Source organism: Urocitellus parryii, chromosome 9 (assembly GCF_045843805.1).
Source record: "Urocitellus parryii isolate mUroPar1 chromosome 9, mUroPar1.hap1, whole genome shotgun sequence".
Taxonomy (NCBI): domain Eukaryota; kingdom Metazoa; phylum Chordata; class Mammalia; order Rodentia; family Sciuridae; genus Urocitellus; species Urocitellus parryii.
Window position 1 is genome coordinate 15,347,786 of NC_135539.1, and position 21,014 is coordinate 15,368,799.

General features: G+C 40.7%; 1 protein-coding gene across 2 annotated transcripts in view; it reads left to right on the top strand.

Moving 5' to 3' along the window:
- LOC113185099 (transmembrane protein 180-like) overlaps nt 1-16,407 on the top strand; it is a 34,927-nt gene extending 18,520 nt beyond the window's left edge. Inside the window, exons 6-7 of one of the 2 annotated variants that reach the window (XM_026392081.2) lie at nt 11,740-11,747; nt 16,286-16,407. In XM_026392081.2, the coding sequence (XP_026247866.2) occupies nt 11,740-11,747; nt 16,286-16,407 (130 nt within the window). Of the gene's footprint in view, nt 1-11,739; nt 11,748-16,274 lie in introns of both variants that reach the window. The other variant, XM_077802882.1, reaches the window with a different exon arrangement.
- The last annotated feature ends 4,607 nt before the right edge of the window (nt 16,408-21,014 follow it).

Genomic DNA, 21,014 nt, shown 5'->3' on the forward strand with positions numbered 1-21,014 from the left:
ATTGATAGTTCATTGGTTTTTAGTGCTGCACAATATTCCATTGTCTGGATGTACCATAGTTTATACATTCATTTACTGGAGAGCATCTTGGTTGCATACATGCTTTGGAAATTGTGAATAAAACTCCTATAAAAATTGGTGTGTACACAGGTTTTTGTGTGGACATAAGTTTTTATTTAATTTAGATTGATGCTAAGGAGCATGTTGGCTGAATTATAAATAAGAATATGTTTTCTTCTGTAAGAAACTGCCAGACTGTCTTCCAAAGTGGCGGTACCATTTTGCATTCCCACCAACAATGAATGAGAGTTCCTATTGCTGCACAACTATAGCAGCAGTGTCTTTCTCAGAGCACAAGTTTTTAATCTTCAATTCAGCTCATTATTTTTTTTCTTTACTGGATTATACCTTTGGTGTTGTATCTAAAAAGCCATTGCCACACCCAAAGTCACCTAGATTTTTTCCTATGCTCCATTCAAGGTGTTTTGTAGATTCAGGTTTTACATTTAGGTCAATGATTCATTTTGAGTTGGTTTTCATGAAGAGTATAAGGTTTGTTTGTGTCTGTGTTTGTGTGTGGATGTCAATTGTTCCAGCATCATTTGTTCAAAACACTATTTTTCTTCATTGTATAGCCTTTGCTTCTTTTTTTCAAAGTTAAATTGATTATATTTATTTGGTATACTCTGGTCTTTCTTCTCTGTTCCTTTGATCTATTTATTTATTTTTTCACATACCAGACTTCTTAATTACTGCAGCTTTGTAGTAAGTCTCAATGTAGGGTAGTGTCAGTCCTCCACCTCTGTTCTCCAATAATGTCTACTAGCTTCTTTGTAAAAACTTTAGAATTAGTTATCAATATTTACAAAATACCTTCCTGGGATTTTTCACTGGGATCTATAGATGAAGTTGGGAAGAACTGATATCTTAAAATATTGCTTTCCTATCCAAGAACATGGATTATGTCTCCATTCTGTTAGCCTTCTTTCTTTCATTGGAGTTTTGTAGTTTTCCTCATATAGATCTTGCATGTATTTTGTTATACCTAAGTATTTCATATTTGGGGGTACTATTATAAATAACATTATATTTTGAATTTAAAATCACAGTTGTTCAGGGGAGAGATTGACTTTTTTATGTTAATCTTGGATTTGACAACCTTGCTATCATAATTTCTTAGTCCCAGGAAGTTTTGTTTTGTTTTGTTTTTGTTTTTGTCAATTCTATAGGATTTTCTACATATGTGAGGATTTATTTAATTTTATTCTTACAACTTTTCCTTCCAGAAGGCTGGGGATATAGCTCAGTTGGTAGAGTGCTAGCCTCACATATACAAGGCCCTGTGTTCAATTCCCAGCACCACAAAAATAAAGAAAGAAACAAACAAAAATAAAAAACAATAAACTACTTTTCCTCCCAGAATTTTATTTTCAAAAATAAAAAAAAAATATTTAAAAGTTGTATAGTGATCACATCTTGATTCAACTGTTTACATTTTACTACATTAGTTTTATCACATTTATCAACACATCTACCCTATATTTAACAATCAAACCCTCTTGTTTTATTCTCACAACTTTTCATTATAAAAAATTTTAAATGCACAAAAAAGTTTAATGAAAAGCACAAGAAAATCCATATAGTGACTCTTTAGATTTGATAGTTGTTAACAGTTTTTGCATCTTTGCTTTATCTGTGTCTATGTGGGTGTGTATATGTGTGTGTCTTTTGTTTTCTGAACCATTTTAAGGCAAGTTGCAGATATAATGGCGTGCTACCCCTGATAATTGAGCATGCATCTCCTAAAAGAATTATGATTGGAGAATTTGGGGCAGAGTAATGACCTGATTCGACTTACTTTTTAATAGCTTTCCTCATTGCTGATGTGTTCAGCGTACACTGAAGGGAGTTGGGGGAAAACTCAAGAACCTGTAGGTTAGTGACAGGTGTTTTATCAGGTTCCGTGGCTGCCAGAGGAAGTCTAGGCTGTTCCTCCTCCATGCTCTCACATGGATCAATGAATAAGCTATAATAGAAGATTAAAGGCCTTGAATCTTCTACCCGAGTCTGTTCCTGTCCCCTTTCAGCCACCTTGATTTTCTTTTCTTTTTTCTTTTTATTTTTTTGGGGAGCAGGGGATGATACTGGGGATTGAACTCAGGGGCACTCGACCACTGAGTCACATCCCCAGCCCTATTTTGTATTTTCTTTAGAGATAGGGTTTCACTGAGAGGCTTGGCAAGTCTCGCTTTTGCTGAGGCTGGCTTTGAACTCACACAATCCTTCTGCCTCTGCCTCCCAAACTGCAGGGATTACAGGTGTGCACCATTGGCTTGGCCCACTGTGATTTTCTACTTCAATACTGCTTGCAGCTTTTAATGCTACCTGGACTTTGAGCAGCTTTCCCAATGCAGGTGGAAAACAGTCATCTAATAGATGGAGAAACTGGGACCGAGAAAGAACTCCTTCACATTCTATGGAGGAAATGTGGTCCAGAGCAGTCCACACTCACTTCCTTCTCATTTCTTCACACACGTTTACTCAATTGCAACTTTTGTGGCTCTCATCAGGGATCACCACATTCTGTTGATTCTAACTCCTTAACCTCAGTGTGAGTGTCGAGAGCCACAGTTTAGTCAGTCGGAATGACTCCTGGCATTTTGCCAGAGGGAATGGTTGAAAGGTGACCCTGCTCTGGAATAGGGCGGATCCTGCTGCCTCAGGCGACCGCTATTTTTTGGAATTCCCGTTGAGTTCTCCCGGGATTCCAGGAGAATTGGCGCATGGAGCCCGGTGGAGGGAGTGTTGTTCCTGAGAAGTGTGTGTAGAGTGCTGGTGAGAGTTTGGGAATAAAGAGTTGCTGTTTGAACCTACAAGGCTGTGTGGCAGCTCGGTTATTTTGTGCCCAGCCATGCTGCGGCATGTGAGTGTCAGTGTCCTCTTCACCTTCCCTGTTAGAGTGCTTCAGCTCAGACCCACACCAGAATTTCTCATATACAATCACTCTTTGGTTTTCAATTGGTCTTCCATTGTTTCTTTCTCTGCTACTTGGCTAATCTCCCTTCAAAGAATTCTCTACACTGCAGGTTGATCTTCTAAAAGGCAAATCTGATATTGTTACTCATTAGTTTAACATTAGTAATGCTCTCTTCCTTGTAGGGTCAAGTCTGTACTTCTCAAACCCCCCTATTAGATGATTTGACATTCCTCCAGACGCCACAGATGTCACAGCTGACATCTCTTCCTCTGTGAAGGTTTCTGGAGGTAGTTATGACCACAGCACTTTTAGCCATCATTATGTTTCATATACCCTTCTAATTGTAATGCCAGATTCCTGGGACTCCAGTAGACCTCCAGGAGAAGAATCCGATGCAATCACACAAGAGTCTTTATTGCAAGCTCAAGCCTGGACTCACAACCATTTCCGACACAGTGGTCCCAGGGAGTGAGTCCCAGTCCTTTGTTCAGTGAGATTTCATAGGTTTTGGGGGGATACTCTATGCGTCACAACATCACACAGCAAATCATTCCTTACTGCGGGAAAATCAAACAACAACTCTTAACATTGATTAGCACATTCAATAGCGGGAACAAGTTGGGTAAGGGGTTAGTACAAGAGGGAGATTCCTTTGAACTGATTGATTTAAGCCACGAAGGGTGTATTACTAAACTACATGGTTTCCCAACATGTTATCAACCACCATAAACTACTGGGGAGTCATCTGGTATTCCAGGTATTTTCTCTGTCTCATGCTGATTGGTGGTTGGTAGGGGGTTGCTATGGGTCCTCACCTAGCCTAACTGAGTCAGGGACACCTGGCACCACAGATCTCTCCTGTTATTTGCAGACAAACAACTCAGCAGAGTGGGTATGTGCCTACAAAGGCTCTGCGGGTTTTTCTTTCTTTTTTTTTTTTTTCTTAAAGAGAGAGTGAGAGAGGAGAGAGAGAGAGAGAGAATTTTTAATATTTATTTTTTTTTAGTTCTCGGCAGACACAACATCTTTTGTTGGTATGTGGTGCTGAGGATCGAACCCGGGCCGCACGCATGCCAGGCGAGCACGCTACCACTTGAGCCACATCCCCAGCCCCTCTGTGGGTTTTTCTAAGGACAAGGGTCACACCCCCTTCCTTAGGACAGGCCTTGAGGTAAAAGCTGCTGTTATTTATTTATTTTCAAAAATGGAGTCACATTAGTTTCTCATAATCATAGTATTCACCTCTCTGTGCTATAATTGACTCATGTCCGTCTCCTTCACTAGATTGTAGGTTCCTAGTGGCAGAAACTATTTTATCTACCTTCATATCATGACTGCTTGTTACATGGTAGGCAACTAGTAGCTAAGCTTCCATTTTTGCTCTCCTCCAGGCCTTCTTTCCAACCACTGCCAAAGTGTTCTAACACAAAATTCACACTGTGTCCTCTTCCTGCTAAGAAGTGTTCAGTGACATCTTTAGCTAGTGCCATCTTTCACAAAATACAGCATCTGTACCCCTGGTGGTTTTCAGGTGATGCACAATAGTTGTCTTTGTATTCTCGAAGAATATAAAGATCTTAAAGTAAAAGTTCTTAACCTCGTTGCACATTAGAATCACTTGGAGCTTGAAAAAGCCCGGATGCCCAGGTCACATCCTAGTCCAGTTAAATCGTCTCTGGAGGTGAGATCCAGGCATCAGTATCTTTTTTTTTTTTTCCCCTTTCATATTCTTTTCAGGTGTCAGCGTCTCTTAGAGCTCACTATCTTTTCCTCTGTGCAGCCAGTGTGGGGAACATAAAGGTTGTCTGCCTTGAAAACTGAGGCTCTAGGGACTAATTTTTGTTGGCTCAGTAAAGTGACATGTTGGCAGCTGGACACGTTGGCAAACTGGTTTCATTGTACCGTAAGCATTTTTAGAGATATAAATTCAGGCACTTAAGTGTCATTTATCTTTGAGTGATAATTAAATCTTGACATCTGGTGGCCTCAGGTAGCTAGCTGTTGCTAATCTGAAAGTGCCTGACTAAAAGTCCAGAGGCTAACTGTACACTTAGCAGGATATGGTTTGACAATCAGAGAGTACTGTGAGACTCACCAGTGTAAAGAATTTAGAAAAAAAAAAAAAGGCTACTTGAAATGAATTATAAACTTACAGGTAAGTTTTCTAATATCTGGTTATGATTCCACTGTTACACAGAACTGTGTATCCAAGAGGTATTATTCTTCCCTTTGCTGTTTTCAAAATATATTGATTTATTAGTACATTCAAAGAAATATTAGTTCTACACAGAAGATTATTTCACCATGTTTAATAGATCTATTTACTTCTTAGTGATCCACATATATACTGACCAGTAGCCAGTATGAATAATAGTAAAGTTTGTCATTAATGGAGATCTAAAACTGGAGTACTTGGGGCAAGAAAACCAGCATAAGTCTCTTCTAATTGGGGACTTCATGAGGTATAGTTAGAAATGGTTCATCAATTATTTTATACACAAAACTTCTAAAAATTACAACACAAGTTTGATTTTTCACAAAAATGTGTGAAATTTTAGTATGTTATAGAATTCTAATATGTTATAGAATTTCCTCCTATCTGACCAACTAAGAATGTTTGCATTCTTCTTACAGCAAATATTCACGGAGTTTCTATTAGGTGTTAATCTGAGCTGAGAGCTACTGGGAGCCAGGATACAGAGTCATAAGACTTTATCTCTCTCTGTCCTTGAGAGCTTACATGGCATTAGTGACTGAGGCAGAAGGGCAAGTCGTACAATGAGCTAAGTCCAGGGCAAGATAAGCAGCAAATGCAGGAGGAACACAAGCTTGGTGCTTGATTGCTTGTTACCCATTGCAAGGCACTGTACCCACTCCATGTGCTAGTAGTGTCCTCTAGTTCTGGCCAAATTCCTGCTGCTTGACAGGAGATTCTGGAATAGAAAGATACATTTTCACCAGTAGCTACAGTCTGTCCATTTACATATTGAATTTCACTGTCATCTGTTGATATGTTGTGGGTAACTAGATTAAATGTATTACATAAGACATACAGGGGCTAGGGTTGTAGCTCAGTTGGTGGAGCGCTTGCCTAGCATGTGTGAGGCACTGGGTTCGATCCTCAGCACCACATAAATACAAATAAATAAAATAAAAGTATTTTTTAAAAAAAGAAAGAAAGAAATAATGTCTATGACCAGTCTATGTATAGAAGTGTTTGTCTTGGTTTTTATTTTCAGTGCTAGGGACTGAACCTAGGTTTCTGCATGCTGGGCAAGTGTTCTATCACTGAGCTACATCCCAGCCAAATAAATTGGTTTCTATACCTTTTATATGAAGCATTGTTTTGCTTGTCTTTTGTCTGAAAGCTTCTCAATAGATCCTTCCAAAATTATGTTTATGAAGAAAGCTTAGAAAGCTGAGAATGTGACTTTTCTCTCAGTGACATAGTAAACAAAATGGTTTCAACTCTGGCAAAGGAAAAGATTCAAAATGAATTGTCTAAAGGTGAAACATCTACAAATAAAAATAATCCCAGAGCTTTGTCTTTCAAGATACGAAAATATTTTTTTGTGTTTTCTTACATGTGCCTAATCATTATAATAAATTCTAAAACTGCTTTTTTTCTTAAAAAAGTTTTTTTTTTTAAATAGAGATTTACTGTAGTAGTAAAATCAGACTAATGTAGTGGTTTTCTGACGATGAGATTACTTTGGAAGAAATCAATCTTGGTGCTAGTGATTTTTTTTCTTTCATGATTATCAATTAATTCAGCATCCTTTGCACAGGAGAGGGGCCCCCAACCCCATCCCCCAGAGGAGGGGCAACCCCCAAGAGGGGGAGCCCCATCAATTAGAGGAGGGACACCCCTTGAGAGGGGCACCCTGGAGGAGGGACATCCCATCCTCTAGAGGAGGGGTACCCCTCAATATGGGGACATCCTCCCTAAAGGAAGGGCACCCCATCCCCTAGAGGAAGGGCACCACTGGAGAGAGGGATGCAGTCCCTAGAAAAGGGGCGCCCCCGAGAGGGAAATCCCATCCCTAGAGGAGGAGGGACACCCCCGTTCCCTAGAGGAGGGGCACCACTCGAGAGGGGGACCCCATTCCTAGGGGAGGGGCATCCCATCCCTTAGAAGAGGGCACCCTTGAGTCACGGACCCCATCCTTCACTGAAGAGGGGCTTCCCCATTACCTAGATGAGGGACTCCCCTGGAAGGGGGACACCATCCCTAGTGGGGGTACCCTATTCCCTAGAGGGTGGGCACCCCTCAAGAGGGAGACCCAGTCCCTAGAGGAGGAGTGTCCCCCAAGAGTGGGACCACATCCCTTGAGGAGGAGGGGTGCACACGCCCCCATCCCTAGAGGAGGGTCACCCATGAGAAGGGAAACCCATCCCCCATCCCTCTAGGAAGAAGGGCACAGGCCCCCCATCCCCTAGAATTTGGTCCCGAGAGGGGGACCAAATCTGTAGAAGAGGGCTGCCCCTATCCCCTCGATGAGGGGCAGCCCCCAAGAGGTGAACCCCAACCCTAGAGGAGGAGAGCCCCAATTCCCTAGAGGAGGGGCACTGATCAAGAGGGGCACCGTGTACCTAGAGGAGGGGCAACCCCCGAGAGGAGGGGCAACCCCCCAGTAGCTGGATTACAGGTGTGAGCTACCACACCTGGCTAATGTTTTTATATATTCTTTATCAGGACGGTCATTCCTTGAGAGGGGACCCCATTCCCTAGAGGAGGGGTACCCCTTGAGATGGGAACCCAGTCCCTAGAGGAGGGGGACCCCTCAATAGTTGGATCCAGTCATTAGAGGAGGGGCACCCCATCCCCTCGATGAGGGGCACCCCTGGAGATTGGATCTCATTCCTAGAGGAGGAAGGGTGCCCCATTACATAGAGGAGGGACACCCCTCAAGAGGGGGACACCATCCTTAAAGGTGGGGCACCCCATCCCTTAGAAGAGGGGCACACCTGAGTGGTGGACCCCATTTTTTGCAGAGGAGGGGCGCCCTCATCCCCCAGAGGAAGGGCAACTCCCAAGTGGGAGAGTCCCATCCCCTAGAGAGGGGCACCCCTTTGAGAGGGGGACACCTTTCCTAGTGGAGGTGTGTCCCTCCCCTAGGGAGGGGCATGCCAGGAGAGGGAGACCCAGTCCCTAGAGTTGGCGTACCCCACTGCCCAGAGAAGGGGTACCCCACAAGAAGAGGAGCCCCATTTATCACTCAGGAGGGGTGCCTGGCCCCATTCTCTAGTGGAGGCACACTTCCTGAGAGACGGGGTCCCCAAAGTGGAGGGGCACCCTCCCCCATCCCCTAGTGGAGGCACATCCATCCCCCAAGAGGGGGATCCCATCCTAGAAAAAGATGCGCCCGCCCCCATCCCTAATGGCGATGTACCCCTTGAGAAGGGGACTCCATCCTTAGTGGAGGGGGACCTCATCCTTACAGAATGGGGAACTGGGAACCCCTGAGAGGCAGACCCCATTCCTAGAAGAGGGAGACCCCATCATAGAGGAGGGGCACCCCTCGAGAAGGGGATCCCATCCCTAGAGGATGGGGACCTGGGGAACACCTTGAGATGGGGACCCCATCCCTAAAAAAGGAGAGGCAAAACCCAATTTCTAAAGAAGGGGCACTCCCCAAAGGTTACCCCATCCCTAGAGGAGTAGGGGCACCCCCATCCCCTAGCAGTGGCACACCCACTGAGAGGGGTGACCCATCTCTAGAGGAGGAGCGTGGTCCCATCTTCTAGAGAAAGGGCACCCCACAAGAAAGGACATCTCCCATTCCTAGAGGAGAGGTGCCCCCATCCCCTATGGGGGGCACATCTCCTGAGAGGGGGGGAACCCATCTCCAGAGGAGGAGGGGTGCCCCTATATTCTAGAGAAAGGGCACCCCACAAGAGGGGGGAGCTCCATCTCTGGCACAGGAGGGTCATGTGCCCCACCCCCAGAAGAGGGGCAACCCTGGAGAGGGGGAAGACCCATGACTTGCATAGGAGGGGGCGCCCCCATCCCCATCCCCCAGGGGAAAGGCAACACCCTAGAGGGTGAGACCCAGCATCATGCTGTTAATTTTGCTATAGTTCTGAAATGCTTATTGTAAATTTCTTTTTTTTTTTAAAGAGAGAGTGAGAAGGAGAGAGAGAGAATTTTTTAATATATATATATTTTTTTCTGTGGGCACAACATCTTTGTTTGTATGTGGTGCTGAGGATCAAACCCAGGCTGCACGGATGCCAGGCGAACTTGCTACTGTTTGAGCCACATCCCCAGCCCGTAAATTTCTTTATTAATGTTTTTACACTCTTTTTTTATTTTTTTTCGGTAACAGGAATCTACTCCATGGGCACTCTACCACCAAGCTACATCCCCAGCTTTTATTTACTTTTTATTTTGTGATAGGGACTTGTTAAGATGCCCAGGTTGTCCTTGAACTTGGAATTCTCCTGCCACTCCAGTAGCTGGATTACAGGTGTGAGCTACCATACCTGGCTAATGTTTTTTTTATATATTCTTTATCTATGAGTCCTTTGAAACACATAGTCTTGCAAAAGTGAAAAAAAAACAATCAAACAAGCAAACAAGTAAAAAATAAACACTCTTCTATAAAGAGCTTAAAGCCTGCTATGGATCATTAGAAGAACTAGAAATAGTCAACAGTTAGAACATTCCATAAATTCTGTCTCAAATTTTGTTCTTTGTTGAGACGTGACTTCCCCTCTGCCCCAGCACTGTATATTTGGGAAGTCAGGATTAAATACATATGCAGGCTGGGTACAGTGGCCTAGGCCTGTAGCCCAAATTCTCAGGAGGCTGTGGCAGGAGCATTGAGAATTTGAGGTCAGCCTGGGCAATTTAGTGAGCTCCTGTCTCAGAAGAAAAAGTAAAAAGAGCTGTGAATGTCCTTCGGCTGTAGAGTGCCCCTAGGTTCAGTCCCCAGTACTGCAAGAAATAAACGGAAGTTCTGTTGCTAATTATAGTGGACATAAGCACTTAGAGAAATCTAAATTGTTAACATTTGGCCCAAAAGATTACAATTGAGACTGAATCAGTTTACTGATGGTACTTCTGAAATGGGGCTGTGATGTGAAATTTTTGTGGGGGAATTCTGTCCAGAAGTTCTTAGGACCATAATAATATATATCTTGATTTTTGTATTAAATTTTTTTTTTCAGTGTGGAGGTGGAATCCAAGGCCTTAGACATGCTAGATAAGAGCTCTGACACTGAACTATACGCTCCAGCCCCAGAATTTGCCACAGAATTAGCAATGATACTCTATTGATTTCTTCCCCATAGCCCACTTTTTTTATTTATTTCTATAAATAGGGTCTTTGTGTTTTGTTGCAAAGGGACCACCTGAGGACAAGATTATATCCAAAGCAGGAGATGATCAACCTTATAGTGTATTTTGGAAGAATATTACATTGTTACTTTTTTCATTTAGTTTTTATATATGGAAACATGAACCATATCCCCCAATCTCTGGCAAAGAAAAATTGGCATATAGGGAATTAAATATTTAGATTTTTCAAGACCTCAGTGTGATCATATAATGCTATGAGTATACCTGATATTTCCATGGAGAATATTTAACTTTCTCAAAGACTGAGTTTTTTTTCCTTCTGATAAATTTAGATTAGAGGTATCAGTTTTTCTTGGAGAGATTTTTAGTTCAGATAAAATGTTTTAGGTAAAAGTCTCAGCTCCAGCTCCAAACTCACTAGTTGTGTAATTTTGGGCAACTTAATTAACCTAAACTTCCTTGTGGTCTTTAGGGTTGTTGTGAAGATTAGCACCAACAAGAGGAAAGTATCCAACAGAACACTATGCACTTAATTGTCCCCTCAAAGTAGCAACTCACAATGCAATGGTATTTGGAAATGAAGCCTGTGGATGATAATTAGGTCTAGACAATGACATGAGAGCGGACTTGTGAAATAGGATTAGTGCTCTTATGTAGCTCAGAGGTGGATGTGTGCTTAGTAAGGGCAAGGCCCAAAGTTTAAACCCCAGCACCAATTAAAAAACAGGGTGGGGTGGGAAGAGGGAGAGAAGGAGAGAGTACTCTCTGTCTCTACCATGGGGGGAGGATACAACTGTCTGCAAGCCAAGAAAAGGACTTTCACTAGAATCTGACCAAGCTGGCATCCTAATCTAAGACTTCCAGCCTCTGGAAATGTGAAAAAATAAATTTTTGTTGATGAGGCTTCCCAATCAATGCAGTCTATAGTATTTTGTTATGGCAGTCCAAGCCAATTGAGATACAGGGCCACATACATAGTAAGCCTGCTAAAACTTGTTACACTTGTTTCAGGCTGACCCTAGAAGAAATTTCCTCTCTATACTTGAGGTAGCAACTATTTATGTGGACTTGTTTTCCTGACCCTAATTCAGAAGAGACGACCCTACTACTTAAGTCTTATTTGAGTTTCTTGGCCTTTGCAATACTGAGCATCTCTTTATTCTGTAGGGGTGCCCATTGATGTGATTTTGGTTTCTTCCATTGGTTGGATTGTCTATTTTTATTCTAATGATGATAAAATTATTTTACTGATGCTATCAGAGAGCAACCTTATTAATTTTATACTTGTTTTCTTGGAGACAATATTGTTAGGAAAAATAAGAGAGTGGAAAGGAGCCAGGCTTCATTTTAGTTTTGTGATGAGGAAGATCCTACAGAGGATACGATTTGAGGTGAGAGTATGATAATTTACATCATGGCCCCCTTTACCTCTACAGCTTACTTTTTGTAGTAAGCTAAGAAAATTAGGTAAAGGATACCAAAGAGTAATATTTTAGGATATTATCACCTGCAGGTAGATTATTTTTGTTTTGAAGATTGTGAGAAAATTGGGTGTAATTTTTTTCCATGAGCCGAAGTGCAATTATTATTATTATTATAAGATGATGTTAAGTATATTTGTTAATGGTCTGTTTGTTTCCACTAGCAGGTAGGCTTTGTGGAGGGCAGGAATCAATGTTGATTGATTTATTCTGTATCTTAAGCACTTAGGACAGTATGTGTGCAATAAATACCTGGTGAACAAATGAAGGCCCAAGCAGTGCGTAAGAACTATTTTTCTACCAGAGATTCATTAAAAAGTGTTGTTAAGGTTGGCAATGAGAGGTGATGACATTCTGAAAGAAATATAGCCTCACTAGTCAATAGGTTCATTCATCTCCCAGTAGAATGAATGTAATGTGAGAGAGAAGAGAAATTCTCTCAAGTCATGGGCATGTCTCTGGCTTAGAATCATATTTCAGGAGAAAAAAGGCATCTTAAGAAAGAAGCAGAAACACCAAGGAAATATTTGAAGAGTGTCAAGAGATTCAGTGAGGTAGTGGGGAAATCACAGGGACTACTGCAGAGTCTGAATCCATTAAGATGGTGGCAATGTCAGTGATAAGGATGTAAGCTTGAAAGTATTGTGTCTTCTAACAAATGCCAAATTGCCTATTCATTGAAATGTTTGTCCCCTGGCTGCCCTTGAGTGCCTCTTTCAGGCTGTCTTTGTGCATGTTGTCTTGTGCCCATAGGAAACTTTGCCACACGTGTTCTTCATGCCCCCTCTCTGTGCAAAAAAATAAAGACAATTCTATCCTAGAGATGGAAAATATTCCATAGAGAGACCCTGACAGCAGGAATCTAATTTCTTTTTTTCTTTTTTTGGTGGGGGTTACCAGGGATTGAACTCGACCACTGAGCCACATCCCAGCCCTATTTTGTATTTTATTTAGAGACAGGGTCTCACTGAATTGCTTAGTGCCTCACCACTGCTGAAGCTGGCTTTGAACTCAAGATCCTCCTGCCTCAGCCTCTCGAGCCACTGGGATTAAAGGCATGCACCACCACAGCCAGCAGGAATCCAATTTCTTGATATATATATATTAAGTTCTCTTGGTTTTATTTGATATATAATTCAGCTATGTCTATCCTAATCATTAATATGTTAAAAACATTGAAAATTGGGGAATTAGATACCAGTTAGCATTTCCTACATAATAATGACCAAAAAATTAGTTATAAAAGCAACCATTTTGATTGGGTGTTGTGGCATGTGCCTATAATCCCAGCAACTCAGGAGGCTGAAGCAGAAAGATCAAAAGTTGAGACTATCCCCAGAAACTTAGTGAGGCCCTAGGCAACTTACAGCCTGCCTCAAAATAAAAAATAAAAAGGACTGATGATGTGATTTAATGGTTAAGTGCACCTGGTTTTAATCCCCAGCACCAAAAAAACAACCCCACCTCCCAACACACACACACAAAAGCAACCATTTTATTCATTCATGTCTCAAGTCAGCAATCCAGGCTGGGCTTATCTGGGCAATCCCTGTGCTGATGTTGCTTGGGATGATAAATGAGACTTTAGTCATCTTGTGCCTTCACAGGTCTGCTCTGTGAAGATGACTGCATGCATATGTCTGATGGTCTGTGCTGGTTCTTGGCCAGACCCTAGGTGTCCAACAGATTGGCTCCAATCTTCTTCAAAGATGATATTGTTGGTTTCTGAAGTTCAGTCAGGGTTGGCTGACTCCATTGCTCAGAGCTCAGGCTGAGGCAGAACATTATGGAAGAAGAGTATGGCAGAGAAAACTTTCTTGATATTTTAAAAACTGGAATCTGTTATAACTACAGAATGCAGAAAGATAATGGGCTCCTGCTGCTAATCGGATACTGAGACAAAAGCACAGAGGTGCCTCTGCTGAGCAGAAACCAGCCTTTTCATAAAACCCTGGGTTTTGGAGCACATATTGTAATAATTCCGTGACTAAGCAGCTCATGGATGCAATGCTGTGGTTTCCCCCCCTCTAAAGGTCTTGATTAGGCCACTTCCTTTCTTTTATGTGTTGGAGACATGTATGATTTACGCAGCTATTGAAGTGGAACTGGGTCTCCGTTACCTTTTTTGGCATCTTGCACCCATTGTTAGTTTGGTTCTCCTGTTTAGTGAGTCTTGTGGTTCATATCAGTGAATAGTCAAATCTGCAAGAGAAGCATGATGGTTGTGAGCATCCGCAACATCAAGTTCCAAAGCAGACATGACCATGTCTTCTTGTTCTAGAAATCAGGCACTCAGCTGTTTCATACCTCCTGGATCCTTAATGGTTGAGGCCAATTATATATCACTGAATCCTTTCTCTAGAGTGGTCAGAGGCTGTCAGTTTACACAATATGGGCATCAATTCAAATTGGAAGGGTATATTACTCAGGCCACTTTGGCTGCATGTGACAGAAATCCACTACAGGCTAAATAAAAGAGGAACTTACTGATTCTTATATCTGAAAAGTCAGGCAGAGCTGGTTCCCAAGTATACCAGAAGCCTTTTTCTCTGACTTTCCCTCTGTGTCTGCTTCAAGCTTTTAATTCCTGCAAGCAACATAGCCCCAGGTTTATATGGGCCTAATAGCCCAAGATTATGAAGAAGCATGCACTCTTGTCCTGGTAGCACAGCAAAAGTCCCTTGTTGGACACCGACAGGCCTTGTGTAAGTCACTTGACAGTCACTGAAAGCAATAGTGGTACCATGAGGCATGGAATCCTCTGACCAAGTCGGGGCACAAGTCTGATCTTAGCGTGGGAGTGAGACAGTCTTAAGGACTGGGAAAGGCTTACTTGTGGAAGAAAGGAGAGGATTTTTTCTTGAAGGAATGCTAGGCTAACCAAATATTATATACCCACAGAAAAAAGGAGAATTTGGGAGAAACAGCACTATCAGAGCCTCTGCTACTTCCAGAAGCTATAGTCAGCATGTATGTGGGGAAGTCAAGCCTATGACCTTGGCCATTGTGTTTATCTCAGAGCCTGAGAAGTAGCAGCAGAAGCATGGAGAAGGGGTAGGTAGTAGTAAGTTCTTGGACCAGGTAGGACTCAAGGTGAGGGGCAGACTGGAGGAGCAGCAGCTGGGGGGATGGTCATCCCTAATGAATGCAATCCAGTCCAGAGCACCAAGGACATTCTTAGCTATGGCTTTTAGAGGAGGTAGTGGTGGTGGGAGGTTCTGCACACAATTTTAGGCAGCAGACTTCTAGTTAATGTGTACTTACTTTTCAGAACTCAGTTTGATTTACTAGGTTCCACCTGCTAAGAGTAAGTCTGAACTTTTTACAGTTGTCTCAAATAAGTGCATGTAAATCGAATTTACTTATAATTATTTGAGTAAGATCTACTATCTGCATATAAGATCTATTACCTGCATGGGGGCAAGCTCCATGAGGACAGGCACCCTACCAGTTTTGGCTACTGTTGAATACCTAGTATGTAGCTCAATGCCCAGCATATTAATAATCTAACAATATCAATTTTCTTTAGATGAACTAATGATACTTCAGTTCTGGTAATAGTGATTGGTTTTAATATGAAAATGTAGCGCAAACTGCTTCCTCATCTTATATCATATAGTTTGACATTTTCATTTCTTTTCTCATTTGGCTTAATAAGGGGCTATTTTACATAGTTGAGCTAACTGGGTAATTAAAATTTGAATAATCAGGAGCCCTTTTTACCGAATATGATTTAAATAAAAAGTATGATCTATTTGGAATATAATTAAGAACCTTAAAAGTATTTGGGCTTAATGGAAGTACTTAGTAGAAAACCTACCCAGGTTGCTTCTAAATATTATTAACACTGGATTTCTTTAATTGTGTTGAGTAAAAGTTTGGTATTAGAAATGAATGTCCAAATCCTCTCACCTTGTTTAAAACCCATTGTTAGGCCTTAAACCAAAGTGTAGTTGGGCATGCACCTGTACTCTCAGTGGCTCCGGAGGCTGAGGCAGGAGGATTGAATTGCAAATTCAAAGGCAGCCTCAGCAATTTATCAAGGCCCTGAGCAACTTAGCAAGACCCTGTCTCAAAAGACAAAATAAAAAGGGCTAGGGGATGTGGTTTGGTTGTTAAGTGCCCATGGGTTCAATCTCTGGTACCAAAATCAAACAAACAAAACTGAAGTGTAACAAGGGTGCACACATATGAGTGTGTGCTTTGGGTCCTCACTCCTGTCCTTGGTTATCCCAGGCACTTGGTCATTCTGGGTTGTAGTTGTGGCATGTTTCAGCAGGTACTGTGCTCACAGGTTTGTGTGTCAGCCTCCTCTCCTATGAGCAACTAAAAGGTAAGGGTTATTCAATAATTGGAAAGAATTAAAATTATTCAATAAAATGTCTTTTTTCTTTTTTAAATGGATTGTTAGATAACAAAACTTCTTTTGTTAAATAGTTTTGAATTAATAAAAACAGAAGTCACTAGAAAAAAAAACAAACACCTAACTATGTTTTATAACTTTTTCCCCCAGTGCATCTATAGATCATCAAGATCATATATTTTATTTGGTTTGCCTGGTTCCGCTGGGCATTGCAGTAATTCAGATTCTGGTTTGGAGTCCATTTTCGATCAGGACCAACACAGACTACACAGGAACTCTTTAAGGACAGCATCAACTGCTATAGGATCCAAACAACTTCAGGTGATGGAGTGTACATAGACCTGAAGGCAAAGCTGATCTTAAAAACCTCTCATTAGTTTAGAAAGCAAAACAAATAAAATTAATAAGTTCAACAAGTCTTATGACTTTTTGACTCTGTAATTTAAATATAAGTTAAGGCCTTTCTTTTGGTTATTTCCAAATGGTCTTGTAGCCTAGACACACCTGTAACTCTTCACCAGTGAATTGCTATGTGAGTTCCCAGAGTCCATCTGGCTGTGCAGGCTACTCTCTTTGACGATTTTAAACTTTATATTGCTTCTCTGACCAATTTATTAATGAGACAGATTTTTTTTCTTCTTTTCATTAAAACTGCATTACCATTATCTGTAGATTCTCTTATGATTAAGAACGAAGAAGGTCACCATACTTCCTGATTTCAAAATATATTATTATAAAGCTATTGTAAATCAGAACAGCATGGTACTGGAATTAACAGCAGACACATTGCCCAATGGAACAAGATAGAAATCCCAGAAATAAATCCATATGCTTATAGCCAACGAGTTTTCAACAAAGAGGCCAAGAGCACACAATGGGGAAAGGAAAGTCTTTTCAATAAATGGTGCTGGGAAAACTGGATATCCATATGCAGAAGAATGATATTGAGCCCTTATAAAATACATAAAAATCAACTCAAATGGATTCAAGACTTAAATTCCTAAAACCACTAGAAGAAACAGGGAAAAAGCTTCAAATCAGGATTACATAAAAAGTTTCTGTATACCAAAGGAAACAAAAACAGTGAAGAAACAACCCATAGATTGAGAAAATATTTGCAAAACATGCATCTGATAAGGGATAATATCCAAAATATATAAAAATCTCAAACAACTCCATGGCAAGAAAATAAATCTGATTTAAAAATGAGCAAAGGATCTGGCAAACATTTCTCAAAGGAAGATATACCCGTAGACACAACAGTGTCTACATGTCTGTACATGAATATATGCTCAACATCTCTAATCATAAGGGAAATGCAAATTAAAGCCACAATGAGACTTCACCTCATTCTGTTTAGAAGGCTATTATCAAAAGACAAAAAGATAGCAAATGTTGGTGAGGATGTGAAGAAAAGGGAATTCTGATATATTGTTGGTGGGAATGAAAATTGTTACAGCTATTTTGAAAAAAAGTGTGGAGGTTCCTCAAAAAACTAAAAATAGAATTACCATATGACCTAGCCATCTTATTTCTAGATACATGTGCAAAAAAAAAATTAAGATCAGTATATCAAAGAGATATCTGTACTTCCATATTTATTTTAGCATTATTCACAATAGCCAACCTATGGAGGTGACCTAATTGTCCAACGGATGATTGGGTAGAGAAAGTGTGGCATGAATACACAGTGGAATACTGTGGGGAGCCACTTTGAATAGCCACGCCTTCCAGTCCTGAAGCATGAGGCTCTGACCAATCACTAAGTTTCATGGTGACTTGGGCATTGTCCCAGCAACACGGGTCTAGGTTGAGCTACACTCACCTATTCTTTTGTCATCATATCCCTTGCCTTATTTGGATGGTTTCTTCCCAATGAAAGGGTTCAGCTCATGTTCCTTTCTCTTTCCACCCCTAAGGTAGGAGGACTCATCACAGGATCCAAAGAAAGTGGTATTTCTCTGTCTCTGTGATTATTCGTGGCAGCCCAGTTCAGCTGGAGTGAACTTGAGTGTTTAGTCATGGAACTCGACAGAATGCTATTCAGCCTTAAAAGAAAAGGAAATTCTGTCATTTGTAATAATATGGCTGAATATATATGCCAAATGAAATAAGACAGGCACAGAAAGACAAATACCACATCATCTCACATAGATGGAATTCAATCATCATTCAAGAGTTTATTTCAGAGAAAGAGAGAGTAGAATGATGGTTACCAGAGGCTGAGGGATTGGAGAGGGTAGTGGTGGTTGATTGTCTAGATTGGAGAGATGGGGAAGGTGAAATGTTGGCTAAATTTTCAGGTAGCTGAGTAAGTTGTAGTGATCTATTGCACGGCCTGGTGACCATGGTCAATATTAATCAATTTGCATTTTAACATTGTTAAAAGAATAGGTTTAAATGCTTTCATCACAAAAAAAGGTGATGTAAGGTAATGGCAATGTTAGTTTGATTTAATCTTTCCACCATGTATGTATGCACTAAAACATCACATTGTACCCTATTAAATTAAGAGTTGGTTCATACAAGTGGGAAAGAACTGAGATGGCTTCTCTGTCTCTGACATCTGTACTTCATAGATGTTTCTTGTTTGCCTATGTGTGCACATACATACACAGACTCAACTGACTACCAGAAGTCTCAGTTCAGCCAACCACCTTCATCTGATGGACTCAGATCTCATGTGCCCACTCAGATTTAATCTGAACATTTAATCTGAACAATAATAAGCTCAGCCTGAGTAATGAATACATTTGCGTGCTAGAGTTGCTTAAGAACTGATCCTTGAAAAACCAGTATATATATTTGTACACATATAACCTTATTATAAATGTTGATAAAAGGATGTATCAAACATGATTTAAAAGAATAAAATGTATCAGAGGTTGAGGTGTAGCTCAGTGGTAGAGCACATGGTTAGCATGCATGAGGCCCTGGATTCAATCCTAGCACCCCAATCAATCAAACAATCAATCAATCATACTCTTTATTCTAAATTCCACCCACCTACAATTTCATTTTTTAAATATTTTTTAAATTATAGTTGGATACAATATTTATTTTATTTATTTATTTTTATGTGGTGCTGAGGATTGAACCCAGGACCTTGCATGTGCTAGGTGAGCACTCTACCACTGAGCCACAATCCCAGCCTCACAATTTCACTTTTTTTGTGTGTGCCAGGAATTGGACCCAGGGGTACTTTACCACTGAGCTATTTTTTTTCTAGTTTTTAAAAAATTATTTAAAATTTCTTCTAATTAGTTAACATGACAGCAGAATGCATTTAGATGTATTGTATACAAATGGAGCACAATGAGCTACATTTTATACTTTATTCTGAGGCAGGGTCTTGCCAAATTGTGGAGGATATCATTAAGTTGCTGAGGCTGGTTTTGAAAGTGGGATCCTCTTGCCTCAGCCTCCTGAGTCGGTAGGATTACAGGTGTGTGTCACTGTGCCCAGCTTCATTGTAAATTTTTATGATTTACTATAAAGTTACCAAGTCAAGAAGATGAATCATTGCTTGGTTACCATTCAGTTTATCAAAGAAGTTACCTATTGCCGTAGTCCGGCTGGGCAAAATAACCCAGAGGTGACAAGCAACTTGAAGGTTGAACTACTTTATTGCGAGTGAACTCAGCGGGAACTGAGTGAGAACTCAAAGTAGCAGGCACCCAAGGTAGCAGGAGCCGCTTCTCTGCCGGACCGCAGAGGTATATATGCTTAACTAATTACACACAGCTTAACTTAATTAACATCATCTAGATACAGCAGTCAGCCAATAAGGAATCCTCATCATCTTAATGGCTCTCTGCCGTTGCTTCACAATCCACTCCTCCTGGCAAAGTGCCAGGCGCCATCTTGACTTGATTTGCATCCCCAACAACTCATGTCATTAACTAAAGAATGCAGTTCCAACCTAAATATTGTTTTATGTCTTTGTCTATGTTGCTGAGCAAGACAATAGTGAAACAGCAAAGACCCACCACAGGTTTTGAATAATGAGAAGAATATTTCCTTAATTTTGGGGGGCTTTTCAGTGTTATGGCTATAGATATGACAGTTTTGCGTTTACTTTGTAATATTAGCATTTTCCTTACTACTATTTTTTTCTTTGCTGTGCTGAAATCTGGAGTTTCACACTTGGTAGGCATGTGCTCTACCGCTGAGCTACTTCCCGAGCCCATTCCTTACTACTTTCTTAAGTCTGCACCAGAGGTTGGCAAAGGATAGCCTGTGGGCCATATTTAACCTGTGGCCTATTTTTGTACTGACTGAGATCCAACAACCAAAGAATACCATGTGAGAAACTGTCTATGGCTCACAACCTAAAGTGTTATCTGGCTTTTTACAGAAAAAGTCCACTGACCCCGAACTAGATAAAAACAACAATAATAAACCCACAATAATTTATACTGATTTCCATAGGGCAACTATTTTTATTTTTATTTTAGCCAATGTGATATAATTAAACATAGATTTGGGAAGGAATGAGCAGAAGCATACCATCATGTTTCAGCTATGATAGACATTAATAACCCCAATAGCATAAATAATAGTAAAATAGTTAGGAAATAATGCATTTTGGGTATCACCTTTATTTATTTAAAAAAAATTTGGCACCAAGGATTATATCCCCAGCCCCCCCCCCTTTTTTTTGTATTTTATTTAGAGACAGGGTTTCATTGAGTTGCTTAGCACCTCACTGTTGCTGAGGCTGGCTTTGAACTCATGATCCTTCTATCTCAGATTCCTGAGCTGCTGGGATTATAGGTATGTGCTACTGTGCTGGGCTGTCTCAACTTTTTAAAAATATGATTTATTTAATTGTAAATATATGTATACACATGTATGTGTGTGTATCTGTGTATAAATTTATATTATATA